General features: G+C 42.5%; 1 protein-coding gene and 2 non-coding genes across 7 annotated transcripts in view; 1 reads left to right on the plus strand and 2 right to left on the minus strand.

Annotated features, from left to right (window-relative positions):
- Window positions 1–27,233, plus strand: part of HDAC11 (Histone deacetylase 11) — a 39,283-nt gene extending 12,050 nt beyond the window's left edge. For 3 of the 5 annotated variants that reach the window (XM_037425085.2, XM_075895930.1, XM_075895931.1), the window contains exons 4-10: window positions 637–753; window positions 3,987–4,166; window positions 8,024–8,120; window positions 9,201–9,270; window positions 10,612–10,720; window positions 24,618–24,806; window positions 26,905–27,233. In XM_037425085.2, coding sequence (XP_037280982.2) covers window positions 637–753; window positions 3,987–4,166; window positions 8,024–8,120; window positions 9,201–9,270; window positions 10,612–10,720; window positions 24,618–24,806; window positions 26,905–26,934 — 792 coding nt within the window. In that variant the 3' untranslated portion in view covers window positions 26,935–27,233. Of the gene's footprint in view, window positions 1–636; window positions 754–3,986; window positions 4,167–8,023; window positions 8,121–9,200; window positions 9,271–10,611; window positions 10,721–13,988; window positions 18,024–24,617; window positions 24,807–26,904 lie in introns of those variants that run through there. The other 2 variants (XR_012895421.1, XM_075895932.1) reach the window with 2 other exon arrangements.
- Window positions 21,592–21,663, minus strand: TRNAW-CCA (transfer RNA tryptophan (anticodon CCA)). Its single transcript has one exon. It is a non-coding gene; the product is annotated as a tRNA-Trp (tRNA).
- TRNAW-CCA (transfer RNA tryptophan (anticodon CCA)) lies at window positions 22,238–22,309 on the minus strand. Its single transcript has one exon. It is a non-coding gene; the product is annotated as a tRNA-Trp (tRNA).
- Window positions 27,234–27,307: the final 74 nt, after the last annotated feature.

A 27,307-nucleotide genomic window follows, 5' to 3' on the forward strand; every position in this document is an offset into this window, starting at 1 on the left:
ATAACTTCATCTTGGTTCCATGCTCAATCAAAAGGGGCATTCTCATTTCACGACATAGTGGAATGGCTTTCAGGAACAGCTTCGGGGTAAAATTAAGATTTAACTTTGCAGGTCGTCATAATTGACAGTTTTTAAGTCGATATATGAAGTTCTCTTTGTTACAAAGATGTGGGCTAAGCTTAAAATTTTTGCTGACGGAATTCTTTTGATGCGGTAAGTGGATTCACCCGCCCCATATTCTAGTGAATGCGCATAAGCACTGCTGAAGTAATTAATGTTGCACCTCACAGCTCACTTTATGGCATACGGAGGGAAAGGAATTAAGAAACAAAAGACAGTAGAAGCATGGGGAAGTGTTCAATGGCAAGAATAGTTGTTTCTGCTCCTGTGGTTGAGTTTGACTAGGAAATGTTTTCTTACGAACGTGCAGTAACTTTTTTGGCAACTGTCTGTTATGCTATCATTTCTGAATCAATCACATTTGAACTGAGAAAAGGCATCGACGAAAACTACTGCAATGGTGTTTTACAAATTTGCTTTACATTGCTGTGCTTGCAGAAAGGAGGACCAATTTTCAACTTCAACTGGATTTGTTTGTTGATGTGATGCCGGCAATCTTTCCCATTTTGCATGCAGTGGAGTGCCTATGTTGCCACGGTCACGGAGGTCCCTTTGGTGGCCATGCTTCCCAACTGTGTGGTCCAGAGACGGGTGCTGCGGCCCTTTCGGTACCAGACAGCTGGCACTGTTCTGGTCAGTACCAAGTGTAGCTACCCAGTTTGTGCTACTGTGCACATTTTCAAAAGTGTTTTGTGGTTTGTAGTTGTTGCACCTCCTGAAGACTTCGCATGTTGTAGCTGATCAGCGAATGTGAAAACTGTCATCTTAGTGTTTTATGGACATTATGTTGAAGGGGCCATGACACCGAATTTTCGTTTATAATCTGTGCTATGTAGACTAATCCCTGAGCACTCACAAATAAGCTGGAGAAATTTTAACGCGTTTTGTCGAGCCCTTACTTTACTAATATATATTTTTTTAAGCATGCGAGCAGACTGAGAGTCGGGCAACACTGACGCACTCGCGAGCTGTGATGTTACAAGCAGCTATAGCTGTGCGATCATCTGCATTCTGCCAATCTATATTGTGCCCTTGTCGGCTGCGCATGAAATTCAGATATTTGAGCTTTCTTCTGCTTTGCACCGAAACTGAACGATTTGTAGCGGCTGAAACTGGTAGAAAACAATGGGCACCGCTCCTTGCTGCATGTGTCATAAGAGGTACCTATGGCAAATAAAATGGCAGTCGCCGACGGTAGGCAGATTTACAACCGGCAAATTCTAGGGCCTGTTTTGCACAGAAATACTCTTATGGCCACTTTTCATATCAATATAGGCATAACAGACCCTCTACTTCTAGTTAATCACAAGCTGTTTGGTGGCTGTGTCATGGCCCCCCTTAAGGAAGGTGACAGGCTTCCAATGAGAATGTGAATAAAGGAAAAATAGAATATTAACTGAAAAACACTTTAGTTTATTAGGTTGGCTACTGTGCACATTTAAGGAGAGAGAGGGGGAAGTTTCTTGAACACATCTTGTACACATGTATGCTATAGAAACTTGCCCATTGACCATTTATTTATTTAATTTATGTATTTCTTTATTTATTTGCTTCACTAATGTGGTGTTTCCTTTCTAAGTTTTTCATACCTTATGAGAACAAGTTCGCACTTATAATAGTAGCCAGAACATGCTGCTTTCTGTCATTTGTTTCAACTCCTCGTTCAAAACGTGCGATATTTGGCATGTAGCAATGAAACTTACATGGGCCAGTCTTAGTATTGCTGAGAAGTGGTGCCTAACCATTCAAAAGCATAATAGTGATACTTCTCAGCTGAATCAGGCAAAGTCGATTAGTCTTGCTCCTTTATGAAACTAGTCAACTCTGCTGCTGGATTCCTCAAGTTCCTTAAGGTATTTGTTCTGTGCATGTGCCGCCATCTCATATTTTGTTGTTGGGGAGTTGTTTTGTAACTACAGAATATTAAATACACCATGTAATATGCGGACAATAACACATTGAAGTCCATACATAGCGACACACTGCTCTTTCTGGGCACTTAGGGTTGTTATTTTGGTGTCCCTCTTTTCAATGCAGGTGACTAAACAAAGAAGTTTGATATGGCTCTCTCATGATTACATTGTTAGTTTATTTTTATTTTTTTAAAGGTGTATGCATCCATAGTTGAATATCATCGATGAGCTGAACCTGAGTGAAGAAAACCACGTGAACTGAGAAGTATGACCTTTTGTTAGTAACAGTTATACGAAGTCGACCAACAGTGAATCCAAGAAAAACCACCTAGGAAGCGTTTTCCTCCACTTTATGATGTGCAATCTTGACTTGACTTGACTCTTTGTAACAGCTTTTGAATACATCAATTGGGTTAACACGTTCACAAAAACATGTACAGTAATCACAGATGGATATGCGAAAGGGCTCAGTAATGTACAGGGGTGATCAAAAGTTCTCAGGCCACTGCGCCCAGCTGAGGGGCTGCCATCGCAGTCACACCTTGGTGTTGAGCATGTGTGTGGAGGGGGGGGGGGGGGTGCATCTCTCAGTCTTTCTTGCTCTCCTTGATACAAAAGTGAGGAATAAATATGGTGCGTCATTTTCTCTCATGGTTCGTCATTGCATGTTACTACTGTGCAGCGCTGCTTATTCCACTAAGATATTCTAATTAGCTTCAACACAAGTTCTTCTGAATACATTTCGGGCCCCGACAATGCTCGTATGCAGCGAATTGGCCTGTGCGGGTCGCTGAGAGAGCCACTGCTGTGCCAATGAAAAGTTAAACGCACTATATTGTTCTCCAGGAAACCGAAAGTCATGGTAATGTATACAGCGTCCAGCTAAATACTGCCTCAAGCATGAGGAATCAGTTTTCGTAGCACTGTCGTGTCTCTACATGCTGCATGGTAGCAAAATTTGAAGAGAGAACAGTGAAAGAACATGATGCACCTTGCTTATTCCTCACTTTCTCATCAAGAAGAGCATGAAAGGGAGAAGAATGCACACCCTTCTCCACTCAAATGCCCAACAGCAGCATGCGCCAAGGCATGATTAAGATGACAGCACCCTGATAACAGCAAGCAACTGCTCCTTGGCTGGGCAGCGCGGCCTGGGAGCTCTTGATCACCTCTCTTCATGCTTTCAATCTCAGTGGCTACAGTTCACAGCATATCAGCGTAATTTTGAATATAGTCGGGTACAACTTTAGAAGGCAGCAGCATTCTTCTCTAAACAGTGACGTCATGAGCCGGACGGCCGATGACCCTGTTGACGGAGAACATGCATGCCTTCGTTGTTTTCAGCTCAGCGCGCAAACGACTGATCGTTGGCAGCAGTGTGATAAGATAGGTAAACGTCTAGCTGCCCAAATGAGCATTTTGAGCTCACTAACGATAATTAGGTAACGATAGTGTTTGAATTCAGATGTACCAGCATTGAAATGTGTTTCTATGCCACTTTTCAAATCGAGCATGATCTGTGAGGGACATTTTTTGTTGGCATGTGTGATCCGGCATGTGCTGTAACATTTCATCATTACAGTTTTACCAAAGCACTCGTCACAATACACAAATCTTACTTATACCGACAAATACGTGTTTTAGAAGCAGCCACAATTTTTTTAGCGGGGCTATTTTTTTAGTTGCGGAGCGAATTGGCTGCTGCGCTTCAGTCATCTGGGCGGGGCCTCTTCTGTCTTCTAAAGTTGTACCCGACTATAGACACTTGTATCTGAGCCAATGTTACTTTAGTGACCAAATTTGCATGTGCTGTAACGTTGCTATTGTGAGTTATTGCCTGTACCAATCAATACATTTTAAAAAATAGTGTCGCATTCCAGTGAGTACAGTGCTGTAATTGTTAAAAGTATGGGAGTTGAAGAGTCGCTAGATGACGATGAGTATTAATTTCAGGCCGCACAACTTGCCCTGGATCACGGCTGGGCCATCCACTTGGGCGGCGGATTTCACCACGCGAGCGCCAACCGAGGCGGTGGCTTTTGCTGCTACGCCGACATCACCCTCGCTGTGCGCGAGTTGCGGCGACGAGGCAAGATCAAGCACGTCATCGTGGTCGATTTGGACGCGCATCAGGTGCGTCCTGCCCAACAAGACGGTGGCAAAAGCGGGTTGATCATTAGGCCCCTCAGGTGCACCAGCATTCCTTTGACTAATTCAGCATGTCAATTATCTTAGTGCACCACAGCAGATCATGTCTTTTAAGTTCAAGTCACTCCCATTTTCCAAGCGCTTGCATTAATTTCAAAGTGTATGCATATCGGCTTACTTTGTTTCTAATGTTAACAGCGCAATGTTTCACTAACTTTCTTAAATCTGCCAATTCAATGATAATGGTTATTATAATGATATGTGGTTTTTTATTGGTGCAAGGGCCATGCTTGGCCAAAGAGTGCTACGAGAAATGACATTAATATAGCAATGATGCATGGCTTGCAGTGATGTGTTGATGTGAACTATGACGCTATTACGTGGCTTTATAAATGCCTAACCCACGCCCTATGGCGGGTAAAGCATGTAAATATTTAAAATCACGAGGGTGAAGTGAAATGCGTGCAACACGAATTAGTGGCAGTGTTCATTGAATTGACACTATAATAAGATATATGGCATAAGCGCGATTGCCTCATCGGTAGCCCCAATTGTGTCCGAGGGTCGCGAGGCAGGTGCTATTTTAATGTACCAGCGCAGCAGCAACCTCCACTCGAGAGAGGCCGTGTTACGGGAATGCCTGAAAATAAGATGTGAAAACTATTTACATTGTTTAAAAGCGTGAACGATCTGCTGATTCAAGCAAAGATTCTGACACTAATTTATGACTAATTTGGAAGACAAGTGTACCACAGGCAACATTGCATCTGTCACAGTGGTTTGTCAACACTTTGCAACCAATATCGAAGTTCTCTGAGTGAAAACTCACAAACGGTTCTTTGATTTCTCAATGGTTCAAGAAAAATCTGGGTCTTTGTGGTATTCTCATGTGTTGGGAAACAACGGACAACAGAATGCAATGTGGGTATTTCATATACACTTCAAAAGCTTTATCATGCCTATTTTGAAAGCAAACCTACTGTCATGCCTAAATTAGTGTTTAAACTAGACTTGTGCAATTATTTGGACACTTCTAACATTCAAATGAGTAATAATGTATTCAATCTCGCTTTGACTCGAATTTAAATTATTGTGAATTTCAATATATTCACAAAGTAAAGGTAACTGTAAAGGTGGCTCCACTGTGGTGGCCAAATACTGTACCGTGAAAACACTTTTACAAAAAAAAAATCCGCACTTGTCTCGAAGTTTCACTTTAAGGTTAATGAACACACTATTGCCATGCTCTTTTCTAAGGTCTTGTCATCGCCCCATTATACCTGTAAGTGCTGCCTTGCACGAGATAATCGTAGAGAGATAACCATCGAGATAATCGTAGAACCTGCCGATGTGATTACGCCCAAAACAGGAACCCTACAGATTCTTCTGGAACTTACGTGGCCGCTAGCGATAGTGCTAGAACATTCGGTGGCTCATGCATAAATGCCGACGCGCATCATCGCTTGTTAGTTGATGAATGGCTGATGCTCAGTTCGCTGCTATCAGTGCTAGTGTATATTGCTGTAATCCGACTTTGCGTTTGCCTGCCACAAGTTCGGCCAAATACATAGTTTCATTTTGGACGTTTTCGTCACTTTCTTTGTCAATGTCAGGACTAAGTGACATTATTACCCTGACCAACCCCTCCTAAAGAAATTATGCTTGGAGCGTGAGCCATGAATGCGCTGACCTACCCTCTACTTTTCTCTTCTCCTTGGGTACGAAGGCGAGCGTCTCCGACGACCGCCTTCTATGAACACAACAATGCTCTCACAGTCGCCTCTGAGCAGCCGTGATGTCACGTGACTGAGCGATACGGAGGCGAGCGGTCTCACACGGTGGCCGGTTGCAACGCAAGGCAGGAGGCATAGCCTCATAGATTGCCTGCTGGAAGGAGGCGCCCAATTGAAAAGAAAGTGACGTTCTAGGCATAGTTTTTCTGGGAGGCGTTGCCATGACAAAAATATTGCTTGTCTTTTAAGTTTAAAGGTTGTTATACTGGCTTATATTTTCTTAATATAGTAGATTTTAAAATGTTACATATTTTACATGCCGTCACTTGCATTCTATCGAAAGTCAAACCCTGTTTCTCTGCAAAGTTGCTTCTACTTCCTTTGATCTAAAAAGAATAACATTTGCTTGTGCCATGTTTCAATAAAAAAAAAGAATATATTGTGCAGGTTAGCTGGATAAAGACTAATATGCTCATTTTTCCTTACAATGTGATATGTACTATTCGAATTCGATTAAAAATTATTTGAAGCAAATCACCAGTAACTTTGAATTCGCTTTAAACCTCACATTTACTATTCGTGCTGAGCCTAGTTTAAACAGCTTCTGTTGTGCATTCACTCTGTGAAAGTTTCATGAATTTATGGATTACATCAGGCGCTGTCAGGTGTGTGCACCTTCAGCTAAGCGACATTAGTTATGTCCTACACAAATGAGACGACTCACTCCGATTCAAACTCGCTTACCAATCTGTATTCAAATGAGTTTTGACTACTCAAGCACGTGCATGTCAGAGAAGGAGCGAGTCATAGTGGTTGTGAGTCTCAGTTTGTCTAGATGAAAAAAGTTCACCATGTGAGTGGGTGTTTGTAAATGTGTTCAGATTAACAAAAGTTCCACTCAGCAATAAGGGCATGGAGATTTGCTGCATCGTCTTTCATGCACTTTTTTAGCTCTGTTACGTATGTTGAACGTAAATACTAAATGTATCTGTTAACTTGTATCGTGGTATGGGGCAAGCCAGATGATGGTTATTAGATGGAACAAGTTTTGCTAGTTTAAAAATAAAGCAAGGCCCTGCTGCTTCAAGTGGTGGCCATATAGGGCACAGTTGTACAGTGCGAATCTTTGTAACAAGTGGAAGGCAAAAGTTGCAAGAGAATATGTCACATTACCTGCTTTGTAGGAAAAAAGCGTTTTTATGGTTTTCTTCAGTGGCTTCATTTAGGAAACGTCGAAAAAACTGGGTCCGATCATTACTGGTGTCGCATGTGCATCTTTAATCATGATTAGGGCCAATGCGGATCAAATTTCTTGATTGCAATCAACAGTCGTCGCTGTTACGTGGGCCCATCGAATCAGGATCATGTTGACATCAGTCAAACATCAGCCAAACATCACATATCAGTCACACCACGATCTGGCAGCTAGGCCCCAATGCGCAAGTCATGGTTGTCTTGATCTCGGTTGGGCCTGATTGTGATTAAAAGGGTTAGTTTTGCATAGAAATACTTGATCTAGATCGAGCCGCATCATAATGGGAACCAATCAGGATTGGGCTCTACCCCGATCAAAATTACTTGTTGACAGCGGTGTAACAAAAGTTCTTTTGCGTTAATAAAACACAAAATCAACCAGTGAAGATGTTGTTGTGGCATTTAAGCTGTTCATTGAGATTCTACCATATTGTTTTTACTTTGCTGACCAATGGACAGCTGTGCCCCTGTATGTTGAGTAGCATGGTTGTTAATTTTTTTACCAGCAGTAAAAGGTTGTAATTCAATTGCATTTTTAATAGTCAATTATTAGCTAAGTTATTCAGCTCTATTATATGTCAGATAATACATTAAAAAGAAGCCTAGCGTATTTATTTATGCTTGTAAAATATATTATAAAATGAGTAAATGAAATCCACAGTAATGTAAAAGTAGTAAATCAATGTTTATTATTTGTTAATTCTAAATTACTTCAGTTGAGCTGTAAGTGACAGATGATGCCAGTTATCTTTAGGTTTCTGAGTAACATAAAATGCACAGATGAACCAATTGATGGCTACTGGATTTGCAGCTTGAGCTGATGTTTGCCACTCACTTCTAAAACTTGTGGTGCAGGGCAATGGATATGAACGTGACTTTCTGGGCGACCAAGATGTGTACATAATGGACGTCTACAACAGAGCGATCTACCCGAATGACGAACACGCCAAAGGTATGCAGGAGTTTGCACAGCTGTAAGGTTCTTGGCTTGGCACTACGGCGACGAGATTGGGGATGTGGACGGAAGGAGAGGAGAGGGTTGCTTTTCTTTTTACACTCCTCTACTCCACTTTAGAAAGGGAACAAAACTTGGCATGAAAGCTAGTGCTGGGGCAGGGAAGTACATAGTGAAAGCTTTCTTTTGTTGTTATTGTGCCTGTTCTTCTACAGTGCTCCACGTTATTCTTTATACCCACCTTTTCTGTGGCTCTGCATGTTGGCTGCGCTGCAGAGTGCCAGCCAACCCGCAGCTGAACCTTGTTACAGTCAAGTCACACTTAGCGTGTAAATGTCTTCTTAGTACAGTTGAACCTCTTTATAAAAGACATGCACCGGGAAGCAATTCTCGTCTCTTATTTGAAGTGTCTCATATAACCAGGGTACCACGTATGCATTTTCTTATCGACACCTATTTCTATGCAGGCAGCTCGGTGTCTCTTGCACCCGTTTGTCTCTTACATCAGTTTTTTTTATAAAAGGGTTCAACTGTATATATTATAATAGATCCTTGAGGCACAATGTCTGCATACATGGGTGCAGCCTGCTTTGTTACCTGGAACAAGATCAGTGCCTTGTGCGCAGCTCTTCGCAGAAAACTGTGTAATAAGGGGTTGGCAATGCAGATGTGTAACACTACTCACAGTATGCCCTTTGTTTCTGAGAAATTTGCGATAGATGTGGCTTGAACTAGTCCTGGCTTATTGAAATTGGAGCACTAATCTTCTATTACAAAATGCCTTTGTAATTGTAGTATGGAATATATATTGATTTGTAATCAGTAACAGTTACATTGACAGCTAGTGATTGCATGCTATAAAACTTAAGTCATTTCAGCCACTGGGAATTCTCGAAAGCGTAGCTGTTTGGCGGGATGAAATATGCCTTAAAAGCTGGGACGGCAAGGTCTTACTTTCTGCGTGATCAGTATACTATGCGATGTGTGTGTCCACATATTGGATTTCCTATTAGGCTGTGGCATTTAACCTTGTCATGGCATTGCTTTTCGTAAGTGCGTTTGAAATACCAATTGCAGGGGCCATTCGTCGCAAGGTTGAGCTACGGCCAGGCACGTCGGACGAAGCCTACTTAAAGCTTGTAGACGAGTGAGTGACGAAAGTGTAGGGGGCATTCTTTGTCCACTGCATGCTATTTTTCATTGTTCTTTCATGTTTACTCTCATATGTGTTTAGAGCAAGTTGCTTTGCCTACCACTTACAGGGTAATAGCGACCTCAGGACAACGTGGGGGATGGTTATCTTATGGCTTGTGGTGAGGTCACCGCTCGCTACTCATTTGACTGCTTCCGTAGGCACTTTACTGCATTGTCTGTCACTGTTACAGGAAACAGTGCTCTTTGTTCTTCAAAACATTAGTGTTTCTTTAAGAATATTGGATAAACAATGAAAAAGAATGGGATGAGGGAGTAAAGGACTGCATAAGGTTTACAAACATAGACTGTTAGAGAAATTTATCGTAAATAGATTTAGTGCCGGACAGATGGTATTTGGCTTACAAGGCTACCTTTGAAAATTAAGCATAATTAATTCATGGCCTTGTATGCTCTGTGGATCCCAGCTTTGCTAGCAAACTGTTTAGTACATAACATTCTCATTAAGCTTTCTATAAGTGTGCTTATAATGTGCACTATGAAGACAGCAACTTTCTGATGTTGTAGGTACATATGAGGCAGCGAAAAATTGTTTAGTGTTTATGGCGTGTTGATGTTGTCATGGGCAGTGTTAACAAACAGTTCACAAAATAATGAATGTTCGGTTCACTTCTGTGCCAGCTTTACGGCGTTATATTCATTTCACTTGTTGGACTATTCGATTTACATTTGATTTGATCTTAAAAAGTGCTATTCGCATGTTCCTGCAAGTCACTTCACTACTTCTGCATTTTGGTTGAAGCTATAAACTGAAGCTAGACAGTGTTCCGTCGAACCTGAACTGTGAAACTGCAAACTAACATTCTCAATGTTCTTCTTTTCTTGAAAGAATTATACTTTCTTAATGCGCAGGGAACGTTTTCAGTAGGAAGATAGAGCCGAGAGATACTCAGAACAGATGCAGATAGGATGTTCTTTCTTTCCTTGTTGTCTTTTTTTTTTTCATACATTTGTGGGCATACAATTGCCACCTTCTTTTATGAAATTATTAGGCAAATTCAGCGCAATAGTTTAGTTCTCCTCTACAGTTGCAACGGATATACAGAATCTGAAGGAGATCAAAAAGACTTCTATGTATAGGTAATTCAATATGTGAAACTAGTTTATACATAAAAAAATATCCAAGGGGATTACACAGTGCTTCTTTGTACTCAATGATTTCTTTTAGGAAGTATTATATATATATGAGTTCAATTGTATAAGCTGTTGCAACAAGTAAAGGGAATCAACTTGCAGGCTTTCCAAACATTTTCATTTCCCATCTTCGCATGTGCAGCCACTTGCAGATGTCTCTGGCCGAGTTCGATGCTGACTTGATTGTCTATAATGCCGGCACGGACGTCCTCAGTGGTGACATGCTTGGCCATCTCAATATATCGGAGAAGGTATGCCCAAAGTGTTAGCGTCAAGAGAATTAGGTGACAGTGCGACTACAGGTCTTGCTAGAATCTAAGCTAGCCCGATTATAAGCGAAACACCTGAAGTCCAAAGTCAAAAAAAAAAAAGTTTCTTCGAATGTAGGGGGAGAAGAAAAAGCCTACTGCATACAAAAGACTGAAACAGCGCTTACAATGGAACCAAGATATATATCGAGTCATGGAGACAATTGCAAAATAGCTTGATCTGCCAGTATTGTGGATGCCTCATATTGTTTTTTTTTAGTGAATATGTGTGTGCATTTGTTGAGAAATCTTTTCCGAACAAAAACTGACAGCGTCTCTCTGCGACCCGGCAGCTGCTGCAGCGTGGCATTGTTCAGAGTGATTTGTGTGCAGCCTGTTTGTTGCCTGCCATACGGAGTGTTTAAAAAGATGTGTCCAAAATCATCAGAAATTGGGAAAAATGGAATATTTGTCCAATGCCTTCACAATTGTGTAGCCACAAGCATCTTAGGATGGGTGAAGACATAATTTGGGGACACTAATGGAGCAAGTCAAACTAACTCAAGTTAGGCACTTATGTCAAATCAGAGACCTAAAGTCCTTCTTGCGAAAAAGCAATTACAGCTGCCTTTTTTTGAAAAAGTGACCTCTTCTCATAATGATATAATTGAGAGCGCAAACCAACGGGACACAGGAGAAGAGACAAAGAGAAGAGAAGTGTCCCGTTGGTTTGCGCTTCCAATTATTTCATTATGAATTTGTACCAACTAGCTCACCTGTCAACCCTTCTGAAAGTGACCTCCAGTTGCAACTGCAAAGTAAGGGAATTGATTGTATGTCGTGTTAGCTGAAAGCTTCTGTGAGGGTCTGGAATCGGCAATGAGTGAGGTAAAAACACAGTATGCTACACTGATGGGCGACTTGAATGCTAAAGTAGGGAAGAAACAGGCTAGAGACCAGGCAGTAGGAGATTATTGCATCGGTACTATAAATGCCTGAGGGGAGTTATTACTAAAATTTGCAGAACGCAATAATTCACGGATATTGAATACCTGCTATCGAAAACGAGGGAACCGTAAGTGGACATGGAGGAGTCCTAATGGCGAAAAAAAGAACGAAATAGACTTTATACTGAGTGCACACCCAGGCATCGTGCAGGATGTGGAAGTGCTTAGCAAGGTACGTGCAGTGACCATAGAATGGTAAGGTCTCGAATTCACCTAGAATTGAAGAAGAATGACACATACTGATACGCAAGAAGCCAATCAATGAGCTAGCACTGAGAAGGTAAGTACAGGAACTCAGAGTCTCACTTCAGAACAGATACTCAACTGTTGCCAAGGAAAGCGGCCTTGGTGTTCATTCAGTAAATGATAATCTGACAAGTATCATTACGGAGTGTGCAGTGGAACTTGGAGGTACTGCATTCAGACAGGACACTGGCAGGCTATCCTAGGAAACAAAGAATCTCATTAAGAAGCGTCAAAGCATGAAATCCTCAAGTACAACAGACAAAATAGAGTTGGTAGAGCTTTCGAAGTTGATTAATAAGCGTAATGTATCCGATGTAAGAAGGTATAATGTGGAGAAAATCGAACACGCTCTGAGGAACGAAGGAAGCGTCTAAGCAGTGAAGAGAAAACTCGGTATAGGCAAAAACCAGGTGTATGCTCTAAGGGACAAGGAAGGCAAAGTGACTACCAATATGGATAGGATAGTTAGAGTAGCGTAGGAGTTGTATATAAGTCGGGACAACCACGACCATAATGTAAGAACTAGCGTTAACCCAGATGACATCTCACCAGTAATGACAGAAGAAGTTAGAAAAGCCTGGGAGATTATGCAAAGAGGCAAAGGTGCTGGTGAGGATCAAGTAACGTCAGATCTGCTGAAAGATGGAGGACAGATTGTGTTAGAAAAACCAATCACACTGACGAGGAGGGCACCAGAATCTTGGAAGAATGCTAACATCATCTTAATTCATAAGAGAGGGGACGACAAAGACTTGTAGAATTTTAGGCCGATCAGCTTGCTCTCTATCGTATGCAAGCTATTTACAATGGTAATTGCTAACAGAATTAAGACAACATTAGAATTCAATCAACCAAAGGAACAAACAGGATTTTCAAAGAGCTACTTTACAATCGACCACATCCATACTATCAATCAGGTGATAGAGAAATGCTCAGAATACACACAACCACTATACATAGCCTTCATAGATTACAAGAAGGCATTTGATTCAGTACAGATATCAGCAGTCATGCAGACACTGCAGAGTCAGGGCATCGACGAAGCATATATAAACATCCTGGAAGAAATCTATGGAGGAAATATACAGAGGATCAACTGCCACCACAGTGCTCCATCGAGAAAGCGAGAGAATACCAATAAAGAAGGTTGTAAGATAAGGGGATATTGCCCCGCCGCGGTGGTCTAATGGCTAAGGTACTCGACTGCTGACCCACAGGTCGCGGGATCGAATCCCGGCTGCGTTGTCAGTGAAGTCGAAAATGCTGTATGCCCATGTGCTCAGATTTGGGTGCACGTTAAAGAACCCCAGGTGATCGAAATTTCCGGAGCCCTCTGCTACGGCGTCTCTCGTAATCATGTGGTGGTTTTGGGACGTGAAACCCCTCATATCAATAAATCAAGATAAGGGGATACAATCTCCCCAATGCTATTTACCGTGTGCTTACAGGAAGTTTTCAGTGGGCTAGAATGGGAACAGTTAGGAATAAGAGTTAATGAAGAGTACCTTAGTAACCCGCGCTTTGCCGATGACATTGCATTGCTGAGTCACTCAGGGGACGAATTGCAAATCAAGATGACTGAATTAGACGAGGAGAGCAAAAAGGTAGGCCTTAATATCAATCTGCAGAAAACGAAAGTAATATACTCCAATCTTGGAAGAGAACAGAGCTTTGAGATACATATCAGCGCACTTGAAGTTGCAAAAGAGCTCGCCTACTTAAAACAGGTACCGTAGTAACCGCAAAGCCGAACCACAAAATTGAAGTAACTAGAAGAGTATAATGGGGTGAAGCACATTGGGCTGATTGGGCAAATCATGACTGTTACGTTGTCGCTATCCCTCAAAAGGAAGGTATATCCTCCCGAGTTCCAGCTATGGCTATTTGTCCAATATATTGAACATGAAATACTGCGTTACTGTGAAGACTCCAGCGTATTTTCAGCCTTCTAAACCAGTTGTACAACATTTTGGATGCCTCCTAGCGCCATCTGTAAAGTTTTGTCGAAACTTTGCCAGCGGATTTGAAAATGAAGAATACGTGGTGATGTTCAGCGGAGCAGTGTTTCACGGTGACCGCCGGAGAAGTAAGTACAGTTTACAGTATTCTTTTAACTGTTTTAGCATGCTAAGGATGATTAAGTAGTAAGATAATGATAGAGGCGCATGTTGAATAAAAAATTTCAGTTGTGCATTTGCCTGCATTTCTCTGCTAGTGATTTGACAGTGCATGTCCAACACGGACGCTGGCACTCAATGCCGTCATTTCGAAGCAACACGACGCGTAGCTCGTTGATCCTGCGTCCATTTCAGTGTCACATAGCGTTTCTTGTGGTTGCTTTTATTTTTTTACTGCGTGCATGAATAAAGCACCTCTTTTTTTGTTCAGGGGATAGGCCTCGTGTGTCGGATGACACGGCAGAGAAGATACTCCTGCGAATAGCCCAGGGCAACTCGTTGGACCTCGACTTGTCAAACAGTGACGATACCACCATCGTTGATCTAAGCTTTTCTTCACCCCTTCAGGATGTTAGCTCCGATGAAGATGAAAAGGGGGATGATGGCCCATCCACATCTATCAGCAACTCATCTAAGGTATCCTGGAAGCGACACCAAGGTTAAGCATGTGACGCAATGTATTGTGCTTTCGTGGTCACAGTTTAAACAAATGCGTGAACACGGGACGATGTTCTCTGTCACGCTGGTTCATTTCTTTTTTTTTTTTTAATGCAGGCCAGTTCTGATGTGGATTCTGGATTTCATTACCCATGATGTTGATTCTAGTGCAGCAAGAGTTTTTTGGACTCCATCAGACTACTTTTGTCAGTGCATGCCTGAAGAGACGTACGAAAAAATGGCAGATGCCATGAACAGAAGCCATGTTCACTAGTAAGGGAGTTCTTTGAACGTGACAGCAAGTGAGCTTAAAACATTCTTTGGGATATCGTTGGTGATGCCATGCTTGGGCCACCCCGAGATACATATGTATTGGAAGAAGGAAACACGACCGCCTCTTGTTGCTAATCACATGGCACACTATAGGTATTTTAAGATGCAACACCATCTTCAACTTGTCAATGAGCATGATGTGACAGATGAAAAAAAAAAGAAGACTTTTGGCGGATAAGGCCGTTGTTCTGCTGGATGCTGGAAGGCTGCCGAAAGCTTCCTCACCCAGAGCTTGTATGCATCAACAAGCAAATGATATCATTTACTGAATGAACGCAGCTCAAGCGATTCGTTCCACGTAAGCCGAACCCCGAAGGGTTAAAAAACTTTGTTCTTGCTGTGCGAAATGGGTTGATTCTCGATTTGAAGATTTAGCAGGGCAAAAAAGCAGTATTGGTCCAGAATTAAGCTTCCGGCATAGCGGGAGCTCCAGTTTTGCGGTTGACGGAATCGCTCAAGCCGGGCAGAAAACTCAATTTTGACCATTATTTTCTATCGGGCCCCCTTCTTGACAAGCTTTCAACAAAAAGGCATTGCTGCTACCGAGCCAGTAATGAATAATCGGCTGCCGAAAGGTGTAAAACTCTCCAGTGAAAAAAAAACTCAAGGCAAAAGGTCGAGGTGTCTGAAGCATGGATACAAAATACAAGAGCCAAATAGTGCTGCGATGGTATGACAAGAAGGCCATCACAATTCTCTCATCTATTCATGGCCAGGGACCGGAAGACACCTGTTGCAAATAGTCACGCAAGTAGAAGAAGTACATTGATGTTCCACAGCCTGACATCATTGCGATATGTACAACCTCAAGATGGGCGGTGTTGACCTGGCTGGCAGAATGATTAGCTATTATAGGATAAAAGCACGCGTCAACAAGTGGGCCATAAGAAACATATTTCACCTCTGTAATATGGCTCTTGGGAATTTTCAGAGGCAGCATTCGGAAGACTTGCGTGCTCAGAAAAAGCGACAGAACGAAATACCAAATTTTCTCGAGTTTCGCCTTGCAGTCGCTGAGTCACTGTTTGAGCAGGGCCATATGAAAGAAAATGCTGAAAGGGACAGTGAAACCGAATGGTTTCCCCCATCGAAGCACACTTGAAATAAAGTTTCTGCAATGCACCTTCTAAGGCTGCCAGATACTGCAAACCCTGCCCAATGCAGGCTTGAAGGATGCAGTATGAAGACGAAGTTCTTTTGTACGAAGTGCCAGCTGTTCTTTTTTCTAACGAAGGAAAAAACCTCTTTCGAGTTGGCCCACACAAAGTAATCTTGTAACAAAAAATATTTGCGTGTAGCAAGCTAGGGTCCACTTTTTTGTACTTTGTTTACTATTTGTAAACTTTTTATTAATAAATAATTCTCCCAGAATCTATAACATTTTTTTAGTAAAGTAGCTTCGTGTCGCTGCAAGCACACTACTTCACAATTTAACTGATTAAATTCCATTGCCAATATATTGGACATCACACCATACCAAAACCATAGACATCCCTGAAATAATAATTATCACTTTTTATCTCTTATCTACTCATCTTGTTTTGAAATTTTCAGGAAAATATTTGAACCTAAATCTAACCCGTAAGTCGGGAAGATATAACAGCTGCACCATGTCGATACTTATCTGCAGAGCAGAAACGTGGAGGCTTACAAAGAGGGTTCAGCTTAAATTGAGGACGATGCAGCAAGCGATGGAAAGGAAAATGATTGGTGTATTCTTGACAGGCAAGAAAAGAGCAGAGTGAGTCAGGGAACATACCAGGGTTAAGGATATCATAGTCGAAATCAAGAAAAATGTACATAAGCCTGGCATGCTGCACGTAGGCGGGATAACCGCTGGCTATTAAGGGTAACTGGCTGGATTCCCAGAGAAGGCAAGCGGGTGAGGAGGCAACAGAAAGTTAGGTGGGCAGATGAAATTAGGAAGTTTGCGGGCATGAAGCGGCCGCCCCAAGCATAGGACCGAGTTGACTGGCGAAACATGGGAGAGGCCTTTGTCCTGCAGTGGGCGTAGTCAGGCTTATGATGATGGTGATGATGATGATGAATTGGTGAAACCGAAACACAGAAGAGCACAACTGCCATATTCGTCTGACACATTCCAAATGAGTGAGTGTTGTTATATTGTCACGGAGTCGTGACAATTACAAAGACACCAGTGTCTAAACGCTTTGTTGTCAGTCATTTTGTGGTATCTTCAATCAATCGCATCGGTGCATATACCAAGGCGCCCGGAGACTGATGATTGGGTGAAAGTACACCAGGGTGATATGATGCAGACTAGTGCGATTTCTCGAAAGCGCCATTAGTTTTTCAAAGTGACTTTAAAAGTCCGTGCACGCCTTTAGTCAAGGTGGCTTGGATGGAAATTCATGATATGCGGTTTACAATAGATTTGTGTTTAACTAAGTCAATGCAGCAGGTGAACTATGTCAATTATCACAGAGGCACTTCGAGATCACTTAAAATAGATGCGCTGGTGTAGTGGGCTTCATTGTTTATTAGGCCACTGTCTGATGATTGAGAGACTTGTGGCTCAGCAACTCTTTGACAGTTATTTTAGTAGTCTCACAAAACTCAGTCATACTAGCAGAGCCTGGAAACTCCCAAGTTCCTAGAAACCACTATTGAGCGCGAAAATGTCAATAGCTGCACGTTCCGAATTCAAACATCAAAGCTGGATCTTGGTCAGGTAAGTCTGGAACTGCAGAGCTTGAAAGCAATGACAATCTTCTGTGCAAGTCTGTGGCATGTAGGGCTCTCTGGAAGTGCACTTCGACCCTATTGTCTTGTACATGTAGTCGTCGGTGTTGGCATGATTGCTAACATCGACAGTCATGCGCAGATGAGGAAACTAGTAGTCTATGAGGCTCCATACATTGTGAGCAATAGATCAGATGGACAAATACTACATTGAAGCATATTAACCATGAGCAGGCTCGTTGTGCCTCAGAAGAGGCCACTGTGTAGTAAGCCCACAGTAATGAACGCTGCTCTGCTTTGAACCAATTAGAAATTATGATGATGGGGTCATCGGCAAGTGAGCGATGTGAAGTACGTATATAATCTTCTTTTCGGACAATAATAAAATGCTCTTCTTTTCTATTTTGTTGGTTTATTCCTCTTGTGTTACCACTTAATATAAATGCTTGTTAGTAAGCGTATCTTGCATGGTTGTAATGTTTGATATAAGCATCTACGCAAAGCAGATATCTCGTGTAGTTGAGCAGACGTTGATTTGTTGTTTAATGCTTAGTGCATCGGCAAAGTGGTACAGTTGAACCCCTTTATAAGAGGCATGCTCTGGGCAGCAATTTCTTTCTTTTATATCAGATGTCTCTTAGAAGCAGGACACCATGTATGCATTTTCTCATCAATCCACACTTTACTGTAGGCACACTAGTATCTACTATACCAATTTGTCTCCTATATCAGTGTCTGTTGTATAGGGGTTTGAGTGTATAGTGGAAAGCAAACTTTGGGCAAATACTTCAACAAATTCGAGAGCCCATGCCCTATTGGCAGAATGGGGGTAAAGGAAGCTGGGTGCTTGGCCTATCACTTTTATTTCACCTCTTGCTTTGTACAACTACTCCCTTATAGCTGTTTCGTTTCTTTCATGTTGAAACTTGGACCGTCATCCACATGCTTACTAGTGCTACGCTTTGTTTGCTATAGGCAACAACAGAGGTCATGCGTTCATTTCCGGGCAACACAGAATGTGGCCTGGACCAGATTACCGTATAAAAAACAGCTGATTGCCGACAAGCTAATAACTGAGAGAGCATTAGTTAGTATTTGAAAATGTTGCATACTGATATGCATCCAAATATCACTGGCGCACCGTCAATGGCCACTTTTCCGAATCCTCCTGGCACACGGCTTATAGCGCACAATGCCACCACCGAAATCTGCTGGTTATAAAAGCTTCGCTTAAGTAAATTAACCCTCGACCCCATCATACCAGGGCCATACCCAAAAATATTTTTTTGTGTAGGGGGGGGGGGGGGGGGGCACTTCAATTATTTCGGTGAGTGCACCCACTTAAAATGGTCATTTTTTGCTCTCTATGCTATGGTAAAAAGAATTTCATGGGGGGGGGGGGGGGGGGGCACAGGCACTGTGCCACTCTCTGGCTACGCCCCTGCATCATACTAATGCAACAATTTGTGGGAAAAATGATGCTACTTAAAAATATCTTGGGAAACAGAAAAACATGTATATTGGTTATGCAGATAACATTATATACACTTGTTGAGGAGTAAAAGAAGTGACATCATTTTTACCTGTGTCATCTATTTTACTATTTTAAACCTTGATCAAGTTAAGTGCATAAATTGGTATCAGTGCATTTTTTAATTCCTTGCTGCCCATTACTGGGTCTATAGAATGCATCACTATGTCGTATTATATAGTAGCAATAAAACTAAACTACAGCAACGAAAGAAAATAAGATAGTCTAGGCCTTGTTTACATGCAAGGAAATGCATCCCACTGAGGTCAATATTATCAGTGGGCCTCTTATAACACTGTCGTAGCCAGAAATATTATCTACAGATTGCTTTTTAAGTGCAAAGCATTTCTCAGCGAACTTCGGCGACTTTGAGCGCATCTATCTATGTAGCCGCCTAGGACTGTTAGCTCTCCTGGCCATTTCGATAATGGCATCGATACCAACTTGGTATGGCATAACATGACTGTATGAAGAACATATTTGACTAGTCATAACATGAAAATCACGACATGTATGTCATGATTTACATTTCATGGTCATGCATCTCCTGCGGTGGTTTCATTGACATGGCATGCTGCAAAACTGGTATGGTATGGCACGATTGCATGGGGAACACAAGCGACAGACCCTAAGATGAAAATCGTGACATGCATGTCATGTAACAACATGACTAACATGCCACGCTCATGATGCACTTGCAGCCGTTTCGCTGGCCTCACATATACCAAATTCGGTATTACAGTACGTGAATGGATGACGAAGGTATGTGACTGGTGCAAACAGGATAATCATCAGATGCGTGTCATGTAACAACATGACTACATGCCATGCTCATGATGCACTGGCGACCGTTTCGCTAGCTTCACTTATACAAAATTCAGTATTACGGGACGTGAATGTATGACATAGGTATGATACTAGTGCAAACATAATAAACATGAGATGCGTGTCATGTAACAACATGACAACATGCTACGCTCATGATGCGCTCGCACCCGTTTCGCTAGCTTCACATGTACCAAACTTGGTATTACGCGACGCGAACAGACGACATAAGTAAATGACACATCCAAACATGATAATTACGACATGCGTGTCATGTGACAACATGACTACATGCCACACTGATGATGCACTCGTGGCCGTTTCGCTAGCTTCACATATGCCAAATTCAGTATTACGTGATGCCAATGGATGACGAAGGTATGTGACTGATGCAAACATGGTAATCATGAGATGCGTGTCATGTGACAACATGACTACATGACACAGTCAAGGGGCCAATACATTTCGACGTGATGCGGCACACGTACTCGCCGGCGTTCATTTCGTGACATCATGCCGGCGTTACCAAGCTAGGCGCCGGTCCTGCCATACACTTGCAGGCGCGCGCCGCTCTGCGTTGTTTTGACGCATGCGCGTTTCAGCGTGTCCGGTGTTTCTGCGTCATGAAAAGAGTGAGACGCAGTGTTGTCTGCATAACGCATCGGCGGGAAATGCAACATGTCACATTTCGCGCCGGTTGCCGTCGGGCCATGCTGACGGACGCTGGTCACGCCTGGCGTCAGACTATATATAGAGTACTCGCGTTTTGCTAACGTAGCGTCGCTGTGCCCAGCGTTTGCACGCATCAACACTACATTGGAGTATATTGGGCCCTTCACGATGCGCTCGCGGCCATTTTGCTAGCTTCACATATAGCCAATTTGGTGTTACGTGACGTGAATGGATGACGAAATATATGACTGGTGCAAATATGATAATCCTGACACGTGTGTCATACAAGAACATGACAACATACCATGCTCATAGCATGCTCGCTGCCGTTTCGCTAACTCCACAAATACTAAATTTGGCATCACGTGACATGAATAGATGACGAAGGTAAACGACACATCCAAACATGATAATCATGACACGAAAGTCATGTATGGCATCATTTACCCCCTCCTCGTAAAGTTGTGCTGAGTTTAACGTGACATATCAACATTTCTCATTCATATCATCGATTCCCACTGTACGTGTGATCTGCCAATATTTTTTTCTTAATTGATATATATATGGGTAGACTTGCTGAAGTTAAAGGATGTCCAACATGTAGAATTTGACTTACTAGAAATATGGTGACAATTGATTTCTTGAAGTAGGACTGGCAGTTGTTATATGGTTATTTTCAGATAACATTACAAGGTCATCAGTGCACAACGAAACGGCCTCTTAATGGAAAATTTTAAAATATTGAATTGTTGGCCCACAGCATATCACTTTCCTCAACCTAATTTCTGTAGGGTGATAGAAGCTCATGGTAGCAGTAGCAGTAGTAGTAGTAGTAGTAGTAGTAGTAGGGGGGGGGGGGGGGGGTTGGAAGCAATTTTTTTTAGTTTTGCCAAATGTTTACAGAAGAAAAAATGTTATCTGAGACTGAGGAAAAAAAATATGTGACCCGGACGTGATTCGAACACGCAACCTTCTGATCTGGAGTCAGACGCGCTACCGTTGCGCCACCGAGTCGGCGGTTTTGATGCAGTGTAGGTGCTCTGTGGTGCGGTGTCTTTCAAAGCAAGAGCAGGCATTCACGCGTTGCATAGTATATTTGCGACATTGGCTCGAAAAAATTTGGATATGGTTTTTCTCTTGAAGCTCTTGTTCAATCTGCGAAAATCACGGAACTCCAGATGTGGCAAGCGAAGTTTTATCAACGTATGTTAAACACGCGACACGACAAAAAAAAAAAAAACTGTGCATGTGCATTGTAGAAATAAACGCGGCGTCGCATCGGCAATATGTTCTGTTTAGAAAAAATTTATTGCCACAAACGTCAATAACACTCAACAGAACATTTCCGTCTTAGACATACTCTAACGATGTTCTTGCAAGGTATCGTAGAACCGTGTCTACATCAACAGGACAAAGGTAGACAGGCCTGGAGTTACATATTAACTCAAGGAGACTAGCGGCATGGTGTAAGAAAATTACACCGTGGTAGTGCATACCACTCTGCACAATTCTTTCAGCTGGCGATTAAGTCAGTCAAGAAGCGTTTAAATAACTAAATAAAAAATGAACTAAAGTGAGCAAAATAGTATGACCCGGACGTGATTCGAACACGCAACCTTCTGATCTGGAGTCAGACGCGCTACCGTTGCGCCACCGAGTCAGCTGGTGCACGTATTTCTTACACGAAGACTTCGTGGTTGTTGCGAATAGCAGCAGCTTTTTTCATTCGTCTGTTCAGCCGATGGCCGTGTTGATTCAAAACTCTTAAAATAGTTGACTGCTAGGTGAGTTGGTGCTTCAACATCCTCTTCTGTCTGTTCCTGTGTGCTGTGTTTGGTTGCGCCCTCATTTGTGTTCTCTGCGCTTGTGCCTAAAAAGCGTGTCGACTTCTAACGATATGCCGCGCGCGATCACGGACGGGACAAGACGAACTAAAACGACAGGCTTGCGTGCAAACGCCTGTTATCTGTGATAGAGTTGCGGTTAAAGCTACCGCGTGATACGTCGCGAGCCGTTCGTTAACGCTAAGGACTGCTGAAACAACCGCGGTTGAAGTACATCGCTACTACCTGTGTTTGTCGAACGTATTTACTAGACGTAAATTCTGCGCGCGTGAGTCCGAAAAAGTGATAGCAGAGTCCTTTGGCGGTGCCCGTGGCTCGCCTGAATGGGACTGGCGACGTTATCACGCAGTAGCTTTAACCGCAGCTCTATCACAGATGGCAGGCGTTGGCACACAAGCCTGTCTTTTTAAAAGTACAAGCAAACGTGCAAGACAGATATTATCGATTCGTCAAACCACGTGCACGGTCAAATTATGCCATTCCGGGTGCGGTTTGTTGTCGCGGTGGTGCCGATAGTAGTGCGTTCAGGAGCTTTGCTGAGCATGTTAGCGGCTGCCAGTGGCGAATGTGGCTAGCACATAGAGTAGCATAGCAATTAGCACACCACGGTTAAAAAAAAAACTGCGACAGTGTGCTTAGCACCTCACCCTAATAATCGGAGGCAGGCGCTAAGTCTGCCCATGCCCTGCCTTAACTTTTAAAGCGCGTCATGCCATGCAAGTTCTTGAAGAAAATGGTACATGGGCGAGGACTAACGTGTGAGATGCTAATTAAAAACGGCTTACTCTACTTTCCACTCATGCCCGTGATGCTTTCATTGCGACACTTGATTTTTTTTTTTTTTTTGCTCTTGACTAGAAGGGGGGGGGGTGTAAAAATACCCCCGGCCTACCAGTCTATGAATTGGGGGGGGGGGGGGGGCATTGTTTCTATGCCCTCTTCCCAAACATATGAACCATGTTTATTGTTCCCAACCGTCTTCACCGTAATATGCCAGCTGCGTCTGCCATGGAGGGTCACCGTGGTGATCCTAGCCGTGGCATACTGTGTAATTTTTGTGCATGTTGAAAACACGAGATGGTCCAATTTCCCAAGCCCTCTGCTATGACGTCTGCAATAATTATACAGTGGTTTTAAGATGTAGAAACCCCAGATCTTGTTACGCTATATACCTGGCAGGAATTTCAACTCCTACAGCAAAGGGTTTTACACTTTTATGAATACGGGTACTGAGCACAAATGTGGAACACGGGTTCGATCATTGCTACATTACTGTGCCGGCTGATGTAGTATGCAATACATTGGGTGCACACTTGAAGGGGTCGTGAAAATGTTGCTCCTAAAATGACAATGCGGAACCGCCGGCATCCACACACCAACTAGGTGACGTCAACGTAAGTAGAATAGACCTGCATGGATGCTTTGCCTATCGAGCACAGAGTAAGAAGAAAGTGGAGCTCCGCCGTACTTGCGACTGCACGCAATTTGGTCACCCATCGGCGCATGTCTTTGTTATAGGCAATCCGCGCTAACTTGAACTGTGCAGCTGATGTTATATTAAGCAGCGTTACTGTGGGACATTAATCGCGTATGGCAGAGACGCCGATGAGCGTCTCTTGCGCGAGCTCGCCGATTCTCTGGAGTTTTGCATTCCTCAACAGGCAATGCATTAATGCAGGTCTAATTGGGCTGATGTCACCTAGTTAGTGTGTGTGGCTACCAATGGTGACGCCTCGTCGCTGTGAAGCTACCTTTACACGACCCCTTTATAAGCAAACTAAGAGAGTCTAGTCAAAGTTATTCCATATACACTTCTCCCATACCCAACTATTAAGATGGTACCATGGTTTCATAAACAATTCTTTCTCACACACACCTGCACTTTGTTCCTTTACCTTCTATTGTTGCTTAGTGGTTAAGACTGAGGCCATACTTGCTCAGGGACATGAGTTTTGAATATTGGTCAGAGGTCCTGCATTCCGACAGGGACGGAATGTGAAAAAAACACCAATGTGGTCCACGTATTGTCAAAATTAATGCGGAGTTGCCAACTGTGGCATATATCAGGATCAGGCCATGGTGTTGAAACTTTTGAAAACCCAAAATCAAATTTTTCGTCATCAGGGTGTGGTGAAACGGGATGAGCTGGTGTTCCGGCGTGTCCGGAGGCAGGGCCTGCCGGTGGTGATGCTGACGAGCGGCGGCTATCAGCGCCAGTCGGCGCGTGTTATTGCCTCTTCAGTACTCAACCTGTGCCGCCAGGGACTGCTGGCCAGACGACCACCACGCCGCAGGGCCAGTAGCAGCACACAAGTAATGACTGCTGACGTTCTATTCACAAAGCCTTTTTTATACATATATATAAACCCTTTGGACAGATAATGTGGAGGTACAACTTGAGTGTAAAGGTGTATAGGTATCTGCATAATACATGGGTTTATGACACACAAGTGTGAGCAGGCAGAGCTATTGTACGCACTCTTAAATAAAGAAGAGAGAGAGAGAGAGATTACCTGTTACTCCTGCTGGTTACTCCTGACTTGCTAGATGTATAATACTCTTTAGAGATGCACATAACTCTCCTTGGAGATCATTATACTTTCTTTAAAATTTGTGAATGGTGTAAAGCTCTGAAAAGAGTTTGCAAGTATCTTTATAAAGTGTTGCATAGGCTGCAACTCAAGAGTCACTAAAAAAGTGACGCGTAATCTTTTTCTGTAGTCTCCAGAAGGCACAATGCTATTGTTGCAGTACTGTACTGAGCTGTAGGTGTAGAGCACCGTCCAGATCATTAGCATGCCATTTCACTTGAAATTTTTCATTGACGTATGTGTAACTCGAAATTGTATCATCCCATTGCCATTAGGCAACTAGTAGTCACCCAAAGTGTAGCTACGAGCATTGTAAGTGAAAAATAAAATAAAAATATGCACACGTAAATGATGGGTGAGTGAAATTTGCACGAGAGATAAATGCACAAAAAAAAAAGCTTCTGTAGCCGCGTAAGAGCTCTCAAATCATAAATAAAAAAAGTTCACAATCATTCATAAAAATCATCAAGATAAACATTCAAAATAGATCATCCTACTGAAAAAAAAATATATATTGTCCATGTATCTGTGTGTGTTGCTGCGAATGCCTTCGAAAGATTATAGTCTTCTGCCGGCCTTCTTTCGTGCATAGCGTCACATTTTCAGTACAGCCTAAGAAACAATAGGGTGTTTATATTAACGTATTTATGTATTTTTTAGTAAAGGAATACACCACCTAATACTTGCATATTGATGTTGTGCCTCAGATATGCATAATACTTCCTTTTGATCGACAATGTTCACAAGTATGAACGCAGCAGCCAGTTCAAGATGGCTTGGCAGTCAGCAAGTGCTTAAACTTTGGCCAAGTGACTGAATTGTGTGACAGATAGACTGAAATTTCTGCTTTCAAGTATTACCATAAAACTTCCCTTGCTCAGAGAAAGGCTGTCGTCTGCAAGAAACACACCGGGAGCCCTGTACAAAATACCAATGCAGCAAACAATACAACTGGGTCTAAAAGAGCAAGAAACAACTTACTAGCCATATGGAGCCATTTAATAAAAGATATAAATTTCCGAGTGGATGGTGCATAACATGGAAGTAACTAGGTTTTTATCTAGTGTGGGATATGAACCCTCTTTGTGCACATGCATAAATGTGTACGAACAACAATTCCCAGGGAAGGAGGTTTGGACCCCAGGTTATCCTGCTTCCCTAGCTATGCCTATGGGGTAAAAGCATGTTGAACCTGATCTGAGGGCAGGCGCATAGCCAGCAACTTTTTTTAAGGGGGGGGGGGGGGGGTTCACTTGCACCTTTATATCTTTATATTTGTGTTCATGCCGCACATCCGCATTCAAAATGCAAAATTTTCGCAGGAGACTTCAACCTCTCCCTCACTACCCACCTGGTTACGCCACTATATAACAACACAAAATTAATTTTGGAAATATAAAAGCCACTTGCAGAAACATCAACCATATGTAGCATGATCATGCAAGCCATAAATTGGAGGCTCTCGAAGTGGTTGGATAAACGACATGTGTGCGATATATCTATACATGCAACGGGCATAAGATACTCTGGAGAGAATGTGACCAATCGCACTTTAAGCTGTATAAGTCTATCTATGCATTTGAAATTCACAATATTGCTAATAATATAAATGCTTCGGTTTTTTTCCCCTGAATTTTATTGGCCTGCTGTCTTCTGCCCTGCGCGCTTCGTGAATGTGTTGGGGAAGCTTTGGAGAAAGCTTGTCTTGGGAGAAAAGAACAGGGTTGAACATGAAAGATACACTTTTGTCAACCAAACAAATGCAAAAGGACAAAAATGTACTTTGTCACTAATAATAACCTTACTGCCCGTTGTTTCAGGACAGGAGCTCAGAGGAAGACAAGGGATGAACAACTGTATGCCTGGCGACTCAACGCAGCTGCAACTAATATTTAGAGCGTTTCAAATTTAGGAGAATGTATGTGATCCCCCATGTGGCATACGTAATCTCCCTGATAAGCTGATCTGTAACAACATAGTTTATTTGACCACTCTGTGTGCTACTAATTAACTGGCCACTTGTTGGTTATGTATTTTTGACATACTAACCTTGTCATTATTTATTGTGCAGCTCTACTATTACTGTACATATTAATAGAGAGAGATATATATGTCATTGTTGGTAATAAAAGATTTATTATTAGGCCAATTGTGCATCGTCCTGTTTCACTTCTTTGCAACCTGTACGTATGGTTGATTGGGACCCTCAGTGCACACAGCTCA

The sequence above is a fragment of the Rhipicephalus microplus genome, chromosome 5, assembly GCF_043290135.1.
Source record: "Rhipicephalus microplus isolate Deutch F79 chromosome 5, USDA_Rmic, whole genome shotgun sequence".
Taxonomy (NCBI): Eukaryota; Metazoa; Arthropoda; class Arachnida; order Ixodida; family Ixodidae; genus Rhipicephalus; species Rhipicephalus microplus.